This window comes from Zonotrichia leucophrys, chromosome Z, assembly GCF_028769735.1.
Source record: "Zonotrichia leucophrys gambelii isolate GWCS_2022_RI chromosome Z, RI_Zleu_2.0, whole genome shotgun sequence".
NCBI classification, from domain to species: Eukaryota; Metazoa; Chordata; class Aves; order Passeriformes; family Passerellidae; genus Zonotrichia; species Zonotrichia leucophrys.
Genome location: NC_088200.1, coordinates 39,519,431 through 39,532,718, shown reverse-complemented (window position 1 = coordinate 39,532,718; position 13,288 = coordinate 39,519,431). Strand labels below are relative to the sequence as shown.

The 13,288-nt window shown below is 39.1% G+C and overlaps 1 protein-coding gene across 4 annotated transcripts in view; it reads right to left on the bottom strand.

The window, feature by feature from the left end:
• Nucleotides 1–10,435, bottom strand: part of RIC1 (RIC1 homolog, RAB6A GEF complex partner 1) — a 47,780-nt gene extending 37,345 nt beyond the window's left edge. For 2 of the 4 annotated variants that reach the window (XM_064735815.1, XM_064735816.1), the window contains exons 1-2: nucleotides 9,906–10,434; nucleotides 222–329 (exon numbers count right to left, since the gene is read on the bottom strand). In XM_064735815.1, the coding sequence (XP_064591885.1) occupies nucleotides 222–329; nucleotides 9,906–10,046 (249 nt within the window). In that variant the 5' untranslated portion in view covers nucleotides 10,047–10,434. Of the gene's footprint in view, nucleotides 1–221; nucleotides 330–9,905 lie in introns of all 4 variants that reach the window. The other 2 variants (XM_064735818.1, XM_064735817.1) reach the window with 2 other exon arrangements.
• Between the last annotated feature and the right edge of the window lie 2,853 nt (nucleotides 10,436–13,288).

The following is a 13,288-nucleotide window of genomic DNA, read 5'->3' as shown; positions in this document are numbered from 1 at the left end:
GACAAAGAACTGCAGTTCATTCTCACAGGGAAAAATTAATGAATACTACAAAAGAAAGCTTCTACTGTCTAAAAAGTCATTGGTATTATTATATATTTTCACAAGACAAGTATCAATTAAATGTATTTACAGTCTGCAAGGTTCTATAAACACAGAAATTGGTAACAGAAGCTTTTGTTTGCAATAGTTTAACCAGAGCAAGAAGGAAAAATTCTACTTACCGAAACAGCTATCATTGTGCTGTCAGGCCGCCATTCTGCTTGTTTGTAAGGTCCAAACTGAGAAGCTGCTTTTGAAAGTTCCTTGTAGCTTACGATTAATACACTTGGCTGGAGGAAAAAAAAATAAATAATTATATCTCCTATCTAGTAGGAATGGAATGCTTTATATGTTGCGCTATACCTGTAAAGAACTATGTCTTCTTAAACAGCTACAACGTGTTTCCCTTGAAGGAGGTTAAAAAGGAACTTTAAAGGAACTTCATGGAGAACTGTTGCCACACTGTCATTCCTAATCTCACTCTTTCAAATCCAGGATGTTTGAATAAAATACTTAATTGCACAGTAAGGAGTCATTACAGAATACAGAAATAGTTTCAATTTAGATAAAAGGTAACTGATGCTTAAGATGAACAGATACACCTCAAACAGGCTCCTATAATGACATGGACTGTCAAATGAATTAGGAGGAAATATTCCATAGAATATTTGGTACAGACAATTTGCTTAGTTTCTACTAAATGGGCAGGCCGTTGTATTAAAGAGAATGATAATCAGGAAATTTGTTTTCTAGAACAGGTAGTCAGAACCTGCTGAAAATCCACCTCTACAGTTAGCTGAAAGGATTTTGCAAGTAATGAGGTGCCCCCATTAGTACCTTTCCTTCTGGGAAGGGAGAAAAGCTTTGGGGTGATGAAGACCAGCAAAGCCACCATGGGCACTAAGCCTTCATTCCCTTTCACGAACGCAGTGGAGAGCTGCAATACAAAAAACCTAATGCAAAGTTGCCCTTCCTTGCTCTAGTACTTAGAAATGTTCATTCTCCTTAAATATATTGCACAACTGTTTCTATTTTCTTGTTCTTGAATCAATAATAGTTTTCAGCTTAGATGGGTATTTCTCCTTCCATTATCCTCCAGCACTTAAAGGACACAAAAGTTAAATTAAGCAGGATGTACTCTTTGTTTTGTCAAAGAAGTTACCCCTCACCTTCATACCGACTTTATCAATTTCAGTTGTCATTCAGATTTGGAGCATCAAACATTGTACCAAAAAAAGTACACTGAAAGGGAAACAAGAGGGTAGAGAATAACCACTTATTTTACTGAATTAACCACAATACCACTAGGCAAAGCTCCCCATTACAACCACAGGTAACAGAAATTTAGTACTGTTCTTTGCTTACTTGATGGACCAGGAGAATCAGTACAGTAAATATAAGACATTCATTCTATCCACAAATCTTGTGAGTGGCAATCACTCCAGAATTTGGTAATCCTAGTTAGAATTCCATCCTATTTGGAATCACTTCCTTCAGTTTCCTTTCAGAAAAAGTAGAGTTGCAAACAACCTAACTTTAAAGTATGAATGTTAATTTTAAAGAGTATAAAACAAAGCAATGAAATGTTGTCCTCATGCATGTAAACAACAAGCTGAATTAGTGCCACATGGGCAGCCTTAGCCTTTGTAAATTCACAGTATGACTCGGTGTGCCAATAACTGCATTATTCTTTAAATTTCATACCCACACAGAATTGAATTATCAAAAATAAACTCAAACATTTATGAAGTATAACAAGCACATTAATCTTTACCCTAAGAACTATTTGAACCAGCTTTTTCAATTTGAGTGGCTTCTTTTGCCTCACATTATTTAACATTAAACAGATAACTAATTATTCTTACTAGCAGACCCTAGTTGATTGTTCTCAATGAACTACACAGCCTTTCCCTAACTGTCTTAGAACCACCCTAACTGCCTTAGATATACTGAGAAAAAGCAATGCCTTGGTAATCTGCATCATTACTGCAAACCTGGAGATCATTCTTAAAGCACTTCCATGCCTGAAGCATTTTAGCTGCTGGCAAAATTAGAAACTCAGTAATAGACAATTTTCTTTCTATATTACTATTCTTACAGAATATAATTACAGTATTTATAGTGTAGAATTCTTGTGACACCGATTCACAAGAAAGCTGCTATTACATCTTTGAAGCTGGAAGAACATTCTATATACACATCAGCTACAGGATTTATACAAATTTATTTTTAGGCTTTGTGACTCACAGATGAGGTCTTAAGCAGTTAAAAATTATTGCTAGCACTCAAACTGTTATCTTTCTGTAGTTTAAGTAGCTTCTTGTTAGAAAGCAGACTCACTTCGAATTAAATAGGTCACAAATGCTACCTAGTGAGAGGTCCAATGAGGAAATACTGCACTAATACTATTAATTTCCACATATTCCAGAACTCAAAAGCATGAATTCAGACATGAAGAAAACCCTAACCCTGTTTAAAAGCTTTCCACAGAGGTGTGAATGCTCTGGATTAACAAAGATAGGAGAGCTCAAGATCCTGCTCTTCTTATACATGAGAAACAGTAATTTTACATCTGAACTCATTTATTATATCTAAAGTAACTGAAAACGTGTATTGGCACAGGAATATTTCTGTAAACAGGAATATATGTCAACATAACTACTTGATCCAAGCACAGCAAGCCATGAACATTCATTTTAACAAATAAAACCAAAACCAAAGCAAACAAAAAATCAAAACCAAACACAAAACAAAACAAAAAAAACCCACCAAAAAAAGTAGGGGGGAAGGCTAGTTAGTTAGATACTCTCCTCTTTTTAGTTTTATATATTTAACTAATACCCTGTATAGAAATAGTAGGGGTTTAGATTCTATTAATTAGAATTTTTCCTAAATCTTTACCTTTTTTCTGTTAAAAAACCCCCCATATCTCCATATAAGCTTCATTACAATTCCAAGTCTTTTACTCTTCTCACTTCTGCATGCAGCAACTAACATTATGAAGCTATGTAGATAAGATCAACTAACAAATTATGCCCACTGCCTCAAAAAACCAATATATTAATCCTTTTTCTTTAAAATGCTTAAAATCCACTTGCTGAAATATTAATGGTAGAGCCACAGCTTTGAGAGAAACTGGATTCCAGAAAATAGCAAAGGACCTAACAAATAAAGACTTGCTTAAAAAGAAGTAAAAAATTTATTTAGAGGAAGAAGTAAACACCTTCAGTTGTTAAGGAAGAAAGAAGTGAGTAAGCAAGTCATAATTGCAATTCAACATTAAAAAAGGCTTCCCAAAATAGATAAGAAGCATATCTAGCATTTTTAAACCCGCTGCAAAGAAAATCTAGCATTTTGATATGGTACTTTTGTCTCTCAAGAGGAATGTAAGGTCAGGCAAAACAGAAGCTGCCACTCATTTACAAATGGAACTGTGGCCGTGGATGTTTACAGGATAACAAAAATAGTGAAAAGAAAAATAAGAAATGCAATAAAAACAATATAGCACTACTATTACTAATGTGTAAACAAACTCTTCAGTACACTAGTTAACAGTACTGAAAAGAGAGAGAACTTGTTGTTCTCACAGCTAAACTTTATCTCCTTCCATCAGTCAGTTACCTTGGCTATCACTTGACAAGAACATGTTCCACTGAGTTCTTACTCAGAAGTTTTTATGTTTCACAACAATGTCTTTCTAGAATTAAACATGCCTCTTTTTTACTGGTGTGTGATTAGAACATGAAAGCAAATCTGGTTTGCATTACCAGAAATTAATTGCACTATTTAGTAAAACAGCAAGGTAGCAAGAAAGCTCCATCCACAAAGCCACCTCAATTCAAACTACCTAAAAACTCACAGGTGCTTTATTGTCAAATGTTAATATCAGTTGTACATTAAGAATCCCTCTGGACTTTCCACTATGAAATACAAGCTCTGTATCAACATCTATGCAAACAATTAAAAAAACTACAACATAAAACACCACAGCCAAACCCATGATGAAATAATCCCTAATTGTTACTGTTTAACTTAATTCTACCTGACCTAATACTTGCTTGCTCACTTACGAAGTATTAGCATCACAACCCATGTCAGAACACTTAGCCATGTATAACATTATTTTTATTAAAAAATCTATTAAGGTATACAAACCCTGCAGCAAATTCTCTCAGCAAGTTTAGATATGGGAAATTACCAATTCACTTACCTTAACACAAGTATTCTACAACTGTTTATGAAAACGCAAATCAAACTGACATTAACCAATTGGAAAAAGGTACAATCATTTGACAGTATATAAAATAACAAAAAAAATTAGTTTCCTTAAACTAGATTCTCTGGTTTGACTGCAGGCTCATGACCAACTGTGTGTATTGTTGATTTTACTAGCAGGTCAGCAAATACAGTAGAAAACTACTAAGTCTGAAAAGCAAACACATGACCTGACAGCACATATGCAACATGGTCTTATGTACAAGTTTGGGTTTCTTAATGTAACTTCAATCCAAGAACCTGCATGACTACGGATAATTGTTAAAACCTAATATTCTCATCCCCCGACCATGTATTACTCTAGACATCAAAAATCTGTCCCACCGAGGGTAAAGAAGCCATTTCTTTGACAAACACCAATGTTCTGTTTAGTTTTATACGGCAAATGCTTTAATGTTTCATTAGGCTGTAGGCATGAGACAAAAATCAAAAATGCTGTTCAGATGAGCTTATGGTCTAAGAGACAAAGACAAGGCTGGGAGAAAACAACAAAGAACAGAACGAAGGTCTGGTGACACTGTGCACTTTATTTTGTCACTATATGGTCTGTGTTTTGCTTTAAATCCTGAAGCTTTGTAAAATTACAAACTAATAAAACAGAAAGGTTATACAGAGAAAAGCAAGCATGTGCACATAAGAAAAATTTGTATAAATAGACCACAAAAGGCCATTTTGTCAGTAACAGAATGGTACCTGACAAATGGAGGTGACAAATGAATTTCTAAAAGCAATGGTAATTATAAAATCATAACTCCTTTAATTTAATTTTGAAAGTATTTGGAAAGCTTAGAATAAATGGAAGATCTACCAACAGAGAAGACACGGCTTCCAATCATGTGTTTCATGGCTATTGTGAAATAATTTAGAAAGACAAAGTGCAGAATTGTCAACCACTACCTCTCCCAAATGAAAGGTTTCAGTTAACCTACTTCTCAAAAATGCTGCCAAGAGGCAAAGGCATATTCTATACATCTTTGGTTTTCTCTTACATGCAACTAACTGGACACTGAAAAGTCATAACTGAAAATGCATTTTCCCATCATGCATGTAATTACGACACCACTTTCAGGGGTCATATATTTTATAACACAGGAGACACTGAAAGCCTGTAAATCCTACTAAATAACCACATGACAATTTTGGATTTCATCAGACAAATTCATCAATGCAACTTTTTTTTTCCTTATGTAACAACAAGTTTATCTTTTTAATAGAAGCAACAGCACAACTGTTACTGTTGCTGACAAAGAAAAAGAAATCCCCTTCTCAGACAAGTGTCTAAAGGGTCTAAATAAGAGATCAGCATTTTGGGGGTTAAACTACTAATGGAGAAAACACAGTAGAAGGGGAGGATATCTTAACTTGTACTGATGCTATCTGTATCATATCGTTCACAATACACAGCCAACTCAACTACTTATATCAAGACATCTGTTGTCCCATTCTGCAGTCAAATTCTAGACAAAAAGCCTCCAGAGGTTGCATCCAATTCCATTAAGAAAAAGCATACACAATAATTCTGTAAATTATTCTGCTTACAGTTCTGAGATGAAAACATAAACTTGAAAGCATAGTGAAAACATTTCTTTTTAACAGCCCTCATAAGTAAAAAAACACTACAGAAACAACTGCAGATAATTTTAATGCATTTACTAATGTATCATATGAACTTCATGCACTGTGTCACAAGTAACTCCCTTTATAGTGTGGCAAAATTCCAGGTTACAGAGATCACCTCCCCAACAGAAGCCCTGTTTTAGCCTATTGTATGCTTCGATTTAAACCATACATTAACTTCAACTCTAATAAGGCAACAGCTAGAGACTGAAGAGCACATTTGACAGAGCTGTGAGAGCTGTCTGAACATCAACTTACTCAGCACTTAAAATTAATATCAACTATTTGACAATTTAGGATTCTGACATGCACGCTTTCTCAAAAGCTTATTATAGTTCATTTAGGTGCTCAGACTCAGAATCAGATCATTAGAAAAAAAGAAACCAAAAAAGGAAGAAAAACAAGAGCAAATATAAATCATAAGTGGAGAAGCATACAGGTAATCAAGAATTCTCCTCTGAATGAGCAGATGGGACAAACTACTCTTAGCTTGAAAGGGCTCACAAAACTGGTTTTGACTGACAAGAGTCATAGCAGATAGTCCCAACAACCTACAGGAGATTTCATTAAATATTCAAGGCCAGTACTTATACCTGTCATTGTCACAAGTTTGTTAACAATAAAGAAAGGAAATGCTGAACGATATTTATATGTACAACTACATCAGCAGACTATTCTTGTTGTACACAACTCACTTGTCAAGGGTTATAGGCAGGGAACTCCACTCATCTGACACCTTCTTCCTTAGCTACATTACCTTGTGTCTTAATACCTAGAGCCCGATGGGTGAATTTCCAGAATTCAAAAGAAAACTAAACCAATTGAAAATTAAAGCCACAACTGTCAAAGAAGTAACACTTTCAAAGGGCCAATATAATGTTCTTTTCATTCTTTCATCAACTAAATAAACAGGCTTCTATTTGTTCATTAAGCTTAACAGCCCTGTAAAACATCACTAGTCCATCACAAGCTCCATTAAAACAGACGTGCAAGCAGGAAAGATGATGACACACGGGACTGCACAGCTGCCTTGTGAAACCTCATCTTCAGTTCCCAAGTCAATCTATCAAACAGCAATTATCTCATTATACCATTTCAGAAAGGTTCTATAACTTGCTGATGTTTCTAATTTCAAGCATCCAACTACTTACACTACCAGAATGAAAATGTTTGACAAGCTTTTTCATGCCATCAATGAAAATAGTTAAGCTGGCCCTTAAGTATCAAGGTATTATCTACAGTAGACCTAAAACTGCTGATGTAAAGGAAATGTTTGGAGCAGAGGTCTCCACAGTGGGGTGTATTTAACAGAATCCAATGGGGAGCAAGAAAGGATTTTTTATACCACTAAAAAATAAAATAAAATTAAAATTTTAAAATGTGTTCATTTTGGTATTACCCCACTCTTTCTTTTTCCTTTTCAAATTCTGGAAGAGGCATCCAAGAGACATGGCTGATGCCCAGAGCCTACTAGTGTATAAGAGCATTTGAATAATGTTCTCAATAACATGATTTAATTTCTGGTCGCCCAGAATTGGTCAGGCAGTTGGACTAGGTGACCAATGTATCTCCCTTCTAAACAGAGGAAAAATTACATGCATGTGCTACTGTACTGGCATACACATTATCAAGCATACACCATGTAGTCTGTACACAAACTACATGGTGTATGCTTGATTATGTGTATGCCAGTACAGTAGCACACGCATATCATTCATAAGTAAATGTCAACACATCTGGGGGCTGTGTTCAACAAGCTTTCACCAATACTGGTGCATGATCAAAATCACTCACCTGAGTGGTCTTCTCTGTCTACAACCCAATCTCTCCTAACGTGTAAAAAGTCAAGAACTTTTTGGTTCAAAAACACTAGCAGAATTCCATCTGTTTTTTTCAACACCAGTTACCCTGTTTTGAGTCTTAATACCTACAATGATTCCAAATTATTCCAAAACAGGAAACAATCCACACTTTGGGATCAACTTTCCTTAGTTCCACTAGTTCTTAGTGCACAGTAGGTGAAAAGGAGTTTCAAACATGACTACGTCACCTTAAAAATACACATACTGAATGTAAACTCACACACCTGGAAGCGCTTCAAAGAGCTCTGTTTCTGAAAATTTCAAAACAGAACTTTCCCAGTCTCATCACCTCATTCTGAAATGAAACCTTTGATACATAGCTGAGATAGTAACAAGTCTAAACAAGAACACCAGCCAGAAGACTTTTCTGTGACTAGAAATCAAGTTAGTGCAACCTGGCAGAATTTATCCTTGTTCCAAAAACTGTACTTCTGACCAATGAAAACATCTTCTAGAATGCAATAATTAAATTGAAAAAAAGAAAAGCCTGGGGGGAAAAAGCCCAACAAACCACATTCAGGACCACAGCTAAAAATAATGCAAGAAATTCTCTTTTAAAATGACCTTGACCAAAACATTTATTCTTCCAGGTTTCTGATAACAGGCAGTTTTCCACAGAGGCCTTGAGATTGTAACACGTTTTTCAGTTTAGGATCAGTCAGCGGGTAAGGCCTGGTGCCTGTCAGCACCCTCCTCAAAAGCACCCATTACAAACAGAATCAAAATCTATTTAAAAAATATTAATGACCTGTAAGTTTAGTCAACTCCTCTGCACCAAGTGAATTCTTCTAGTGCTGTTTGTAGCAAGTCTTACAATGTTTAATATTTCAAAACAAGTCTACGCATGCAAGCTAATGAACCTCGTCCTTGAAAACAGACCATGAAGTAAACGACATTCTAGGCAACAGGGCACATCTTGTGAAGCATTTCATGAGCCCGTTGTTTTCTATGTCTTTCCACAAAAAAGATCAGTTCTGCTGTGCTGACAGACTAAAACTACAGGTTCAACAACTACAGGCAAAAACTAAGAAGCGTATACTTTATATACGCTGTGTGCCACAAACCCAAGAAAACAGAGGCCAGATGATGATGGTCACACAGCAAAGTTATGGGCTGATTATGTGCTAGCTGGATACCTGTCGAGGGTCAAAAAACAGCATGAGCACACCAGCCAGGAACTACTGAACCGCCTTCCTGAGCACAATAAAACATAACATGATGAAATTGCTGCATAACTTAAAACAAGATTTTAAGGCTATGACTGTCATTTGACATCTTTCAGTATCAGTTTTCTAAAACTGGATTGTTGGTTTTCTCTGGTAATCTGAGATGAACTCTATAAACCACCTGGATCTAGAGATATTTATAGACAGATTTAGAGTCTAATCTAGGCAGTATTTAAAAGGATCCAGCATCAAAATTTAAAGTCAGTATCACAGTTTCCACTGACTACATCAAATCAAACTGACAAATAAGCACTTTGCTACCAGACTAATACAATGTGAATTAAAAACAAGGTGCTTAATATCAATTACTCCGTTTCAAACTAGATTTAGCTAAACCAGCACCTTCCACGGAAAAGCCATGACAAGTCTGCTTTTAGAGCCACAAAACTTTTAAACTTTCCATAAAAAGAAAACTTAGTGAACTTCAATGCTACAACATTCTGGGTAATGATAGCGTTTGTTCCATGTTTTACAAAGAATGTTTCATATGTTCTACATTCATATGTTCGTTTATATAAAACATAGAAAACACAAAGGTGAAAGACATGAAACATATAGGCAAAAAACCCTACACTGCTACAAACACTCTTTATATTAAGTACAAGCTGAATATACAGTCTCAAAAAGAAAAGTTGCTTGGAAGTCTCATTTTTTAGGAGAAACCAGTGTTAACTGTAAGCAGACTGGTGTTGCATATTTTCTTAAGACTATACTGCTATCACTAAACACTGTGGATAACCCCTCAGCTTCACAAATACCTGTGAATATCCTGTGAAGTTAGCATCAAATTTTACAAGCGTTTCTGGAAGAAAAAAAATTAGCAGACGACAGGTCTTTTCAGCTGGTAGAGCAGCGTCCGTGAGCTTAGAAAACGATGGATACTTACTCTGCAGTACCAGATGCTTAGCTGCGATGGGAACAAAACGGCGAAGAAAGCTCTCTGGGGATCCGTCTGGATGTGAAGCGGTCGCTCCAGGGACTCCAGAGGACACAAGAGCCTCTTGGGCCAGCCGCTGAGGAAATACATGGCTGAAGATTTCCAGAGGAGCTGGCGCTCAGCCTGCTCTAGCCTAGGCGGGGGAACAGCGGGGCCATCAGCGGGAGGACAGATACAGCGTCCGCGGCAAGCCACGCATAATCACCGGCACACCGACGGGACCCCTGGGCTCAGCACCACTGGGGACGGGGGGCTGAGACCGCCCCGGAGCGGGGACGAGAGAGCGCCGCAGCCGCCGGGGCCGGAGGCGGACGCGGGCTGGGCAAGGGCCGGGCGGCCTGCGGAAGCGGCGGCGAGGGGGACGCGGCCGGACAGTCACTGCTCCGAGCAGGCGCCGGGTCGCTGCGGCGGCGGCAGCGGCGGCTCCGCCCTCCCGCGGGTGTCTCGCCCACCCGCGCTCCGGATCGGTGTCGTCGCCGTCGCCGAGGCCCCCGCCGCCATCTCCTCCCCCTTCCGCTTCCGCTCCTCTTCCTCCTCCTCCTTCTTCCGCTCCTCCCCCTCCGCCCTCTCGTTCCCTTGCTTTTCCTTTTCCTCCTCCCCTTCTTTCTGCCCCTGCTTCTTCTCCTTCTTCTTCTCCCCCTCCTCTCCCTCCTCCCCCTCCCCTCGCTCCGGTGTCCGAGGCCCCGAGGGGCGGTGGCGGCGCGGGGGGGGGGGCGGGGCCGGGGCGGTCCGAGCGAGCGGAAGTGACGTCACAGCGCGGCGGCTTCACTGCTCCGGGCGGAAAAGGCGCGGTTGGCGTTGGGGCTGATGGGCTGCGCGCGAGTGCGGGCGGGGAAGGGAGGGGACGGGACAGAGAGCCGGAGCCAGGGGTGCCAGGATAAGGAGCAGTGTGCTCAGACTTAAAGAGAGTGGCTTTGGAGTAAATCTGAGGAGGAAGTTATTTGCTGTGAGGGGGATGAGGCTCTGGCGCAGGTTGCCCTGCGAGGCTGTAGATGGTCCGTCCCTGGAAGTGTTCAAGGCCAGGCTGCATGGGGGTCTGAGCGACCTGGCCTCGTGGCAGGGGCCTTGGAACTAGATGACCTTTGAAGTTGTTTCCTATCTAGCCATTCTATGGTTCTGTGATGAAGTCCATCTGAGACAGCCTTGCGAGTGTCCGGTGTGAACGTTGCCTCTGAGGTGGTTTTGGGGACAAGGATGAGCACAGGGCGCAGTTGCTCACACAGTGAGTGTGCTGCGTCTTGAGTTTGGCGTCAGGCTTCTGACAGGTGCTACCACAAACTTCTCTCCCTGCTGATGTGTTGGACTGAGCATCCACACTGTGTTATTTTTACCTGAGACCTGTTTGTTACTCTTGTTTCCATCATTGCCCAGATGCTTTTATTCACACACTGTGGAGAGAGCAGGAGCATGCGGGATGAAGAATGGAAAGTAGGGAGCTATAGCTTTAGAGGAAGTAAATAAGGCTTGTTAGTCTTTTTCTATAACTGGAAGATAAAATGGAATAGAAGAGAACTAAAGGTAAGATCTCCTTGCCATTGCAGGGGCAGTGCCTCTGTTGGAAAGAAATGGCTATGGGTAGAAATAATCTGAAGAGTTTTATAAACCAGTCCCCTGGCACTGCCTGTTAGAGGAGTTTGTCTGGACTGAGCTGTCTGGTAACTGGTCTTACTGCACAAATTACCCAGTGCTCTTCAAAGAACATAGGTTATCTGCACACCTAGGGCCTTCTCTCTCCCTGCAGCTTTCTGGTTACATTACCATATGAATTTTTGTTACCATCTGAATACCATTTTCCAGCTGAAGTATTTTCATCTGAACACAAGCACAAAAAGAGAAGGGAGTTAAGAGGACACATATATTAGAATCCTAACAAAGCCATAATATAACTTGGAAAAAAAAGTAGTAATGGAACAAAATACCCAGATGTTTCATACCTTTGGCTTTTAACTGGGCTAGTTGGAAATGCCTTAAAATCAAATTTACCACTCTCAAATATATGTCAACCAGTGCTTTATGCTACAAATACCCTCCTTGTTTTAGTCTTTTCTCTGAATCTTTTTGATCTGTGTTTTTGACTGTTAGCCTTTTAAATTAAGAAATAGAAGTTATATTAGGAGTGTGGCATCATCTCATTTTACTGTCTCTCCTGTTCCTCAGGTTATGAAATAAATGGTACAAAATACACACTGAAGAATAGTTACAACTATAAAATCATCCTTCTGGATTACTTGGATTTAGAGCCAAGTTCATTTTACTTGAAAGTAAGGAGAGATTTGTCAAAGAAATTCCATTAAGCAGTTAGTAAGAGACCTGCATGTTCCATGTTTGTAGCTTCCTTAGTTAATGCTGCAGCATCCTAAGATGGCTGTGTAAGAAGCAAACATACTTCAGATCGTGCTGCTCATACTGTGTGCCAAGACCAGCATTAATGAAGAAAACAGCTACTGCTTTTAATAGCCACTACATGGTAGGATTTTGTGGTAACTGTACAAAAATTACAGGTTTTCGGAAAAAGTTGAGACTGAAGCCTTTGTAATTTTTGGATTGCTGCTATTGTTCTTTTCTCTGTGGAGAGACACGAGAAACATATTTGAAGTTAGAAAGCATGAAGATTGCTCTATGTTGTTAAAAGTGTGACTACTGAAATGCTCACACCAATAATACAATTGTGATCCAAAGTATGTAATGGTTTTGGTACTTTTTTGTAGACTGAATCAAAAACAAATGTAGATGCCTAGGATGGTAAAACAGCAGTGATCAACTTTTTCTAATGATAGTTTGTTTGTAGTTGGCTAGAAAAGCATTTCTGAGTGTTTCAGAATGGGATTGTAACTCATAATACTCAAGGATGTGAAAGTTGTCTGGAAATTAAATATGTGCAGTGGGCCAAGCTCAGAGAGTTTCTCGTACAGCACTGGCAGTGGATGCCAAGGCGCAATTACAGGAGATAGTGGCAACAATAGGATAACAAAGCTCAAGAGAATTGTGAAAGCCCCTTACACACAAAGGTCCGCTTGTCAGTTGTCATCAACTTCACCAAGTTGAAAATAAGTCTTGATTGCAGCTGCCTATTTAGTGACAGTCATGTGGTTTTGGGAACCACACTCCTGAGATGATTGTGTCCTGGCAAGGAAGAGCTCATGCAGAGCTGTGGGAACATGCAGGGACATTGAAATGTCATTAGTTTGGATATTAGCAGGCTAGTGAAAGGAAGGAGGAGATACTGCTGGTGACAAAGCAGGTCTGGAATAAAAATGTTGGATGAGGATAGCTGTTCTGTGCAGTTGCTTCTGTTAAGATGTGCAGGTGTTGCCCTGAGCTGTCCCTTAGAT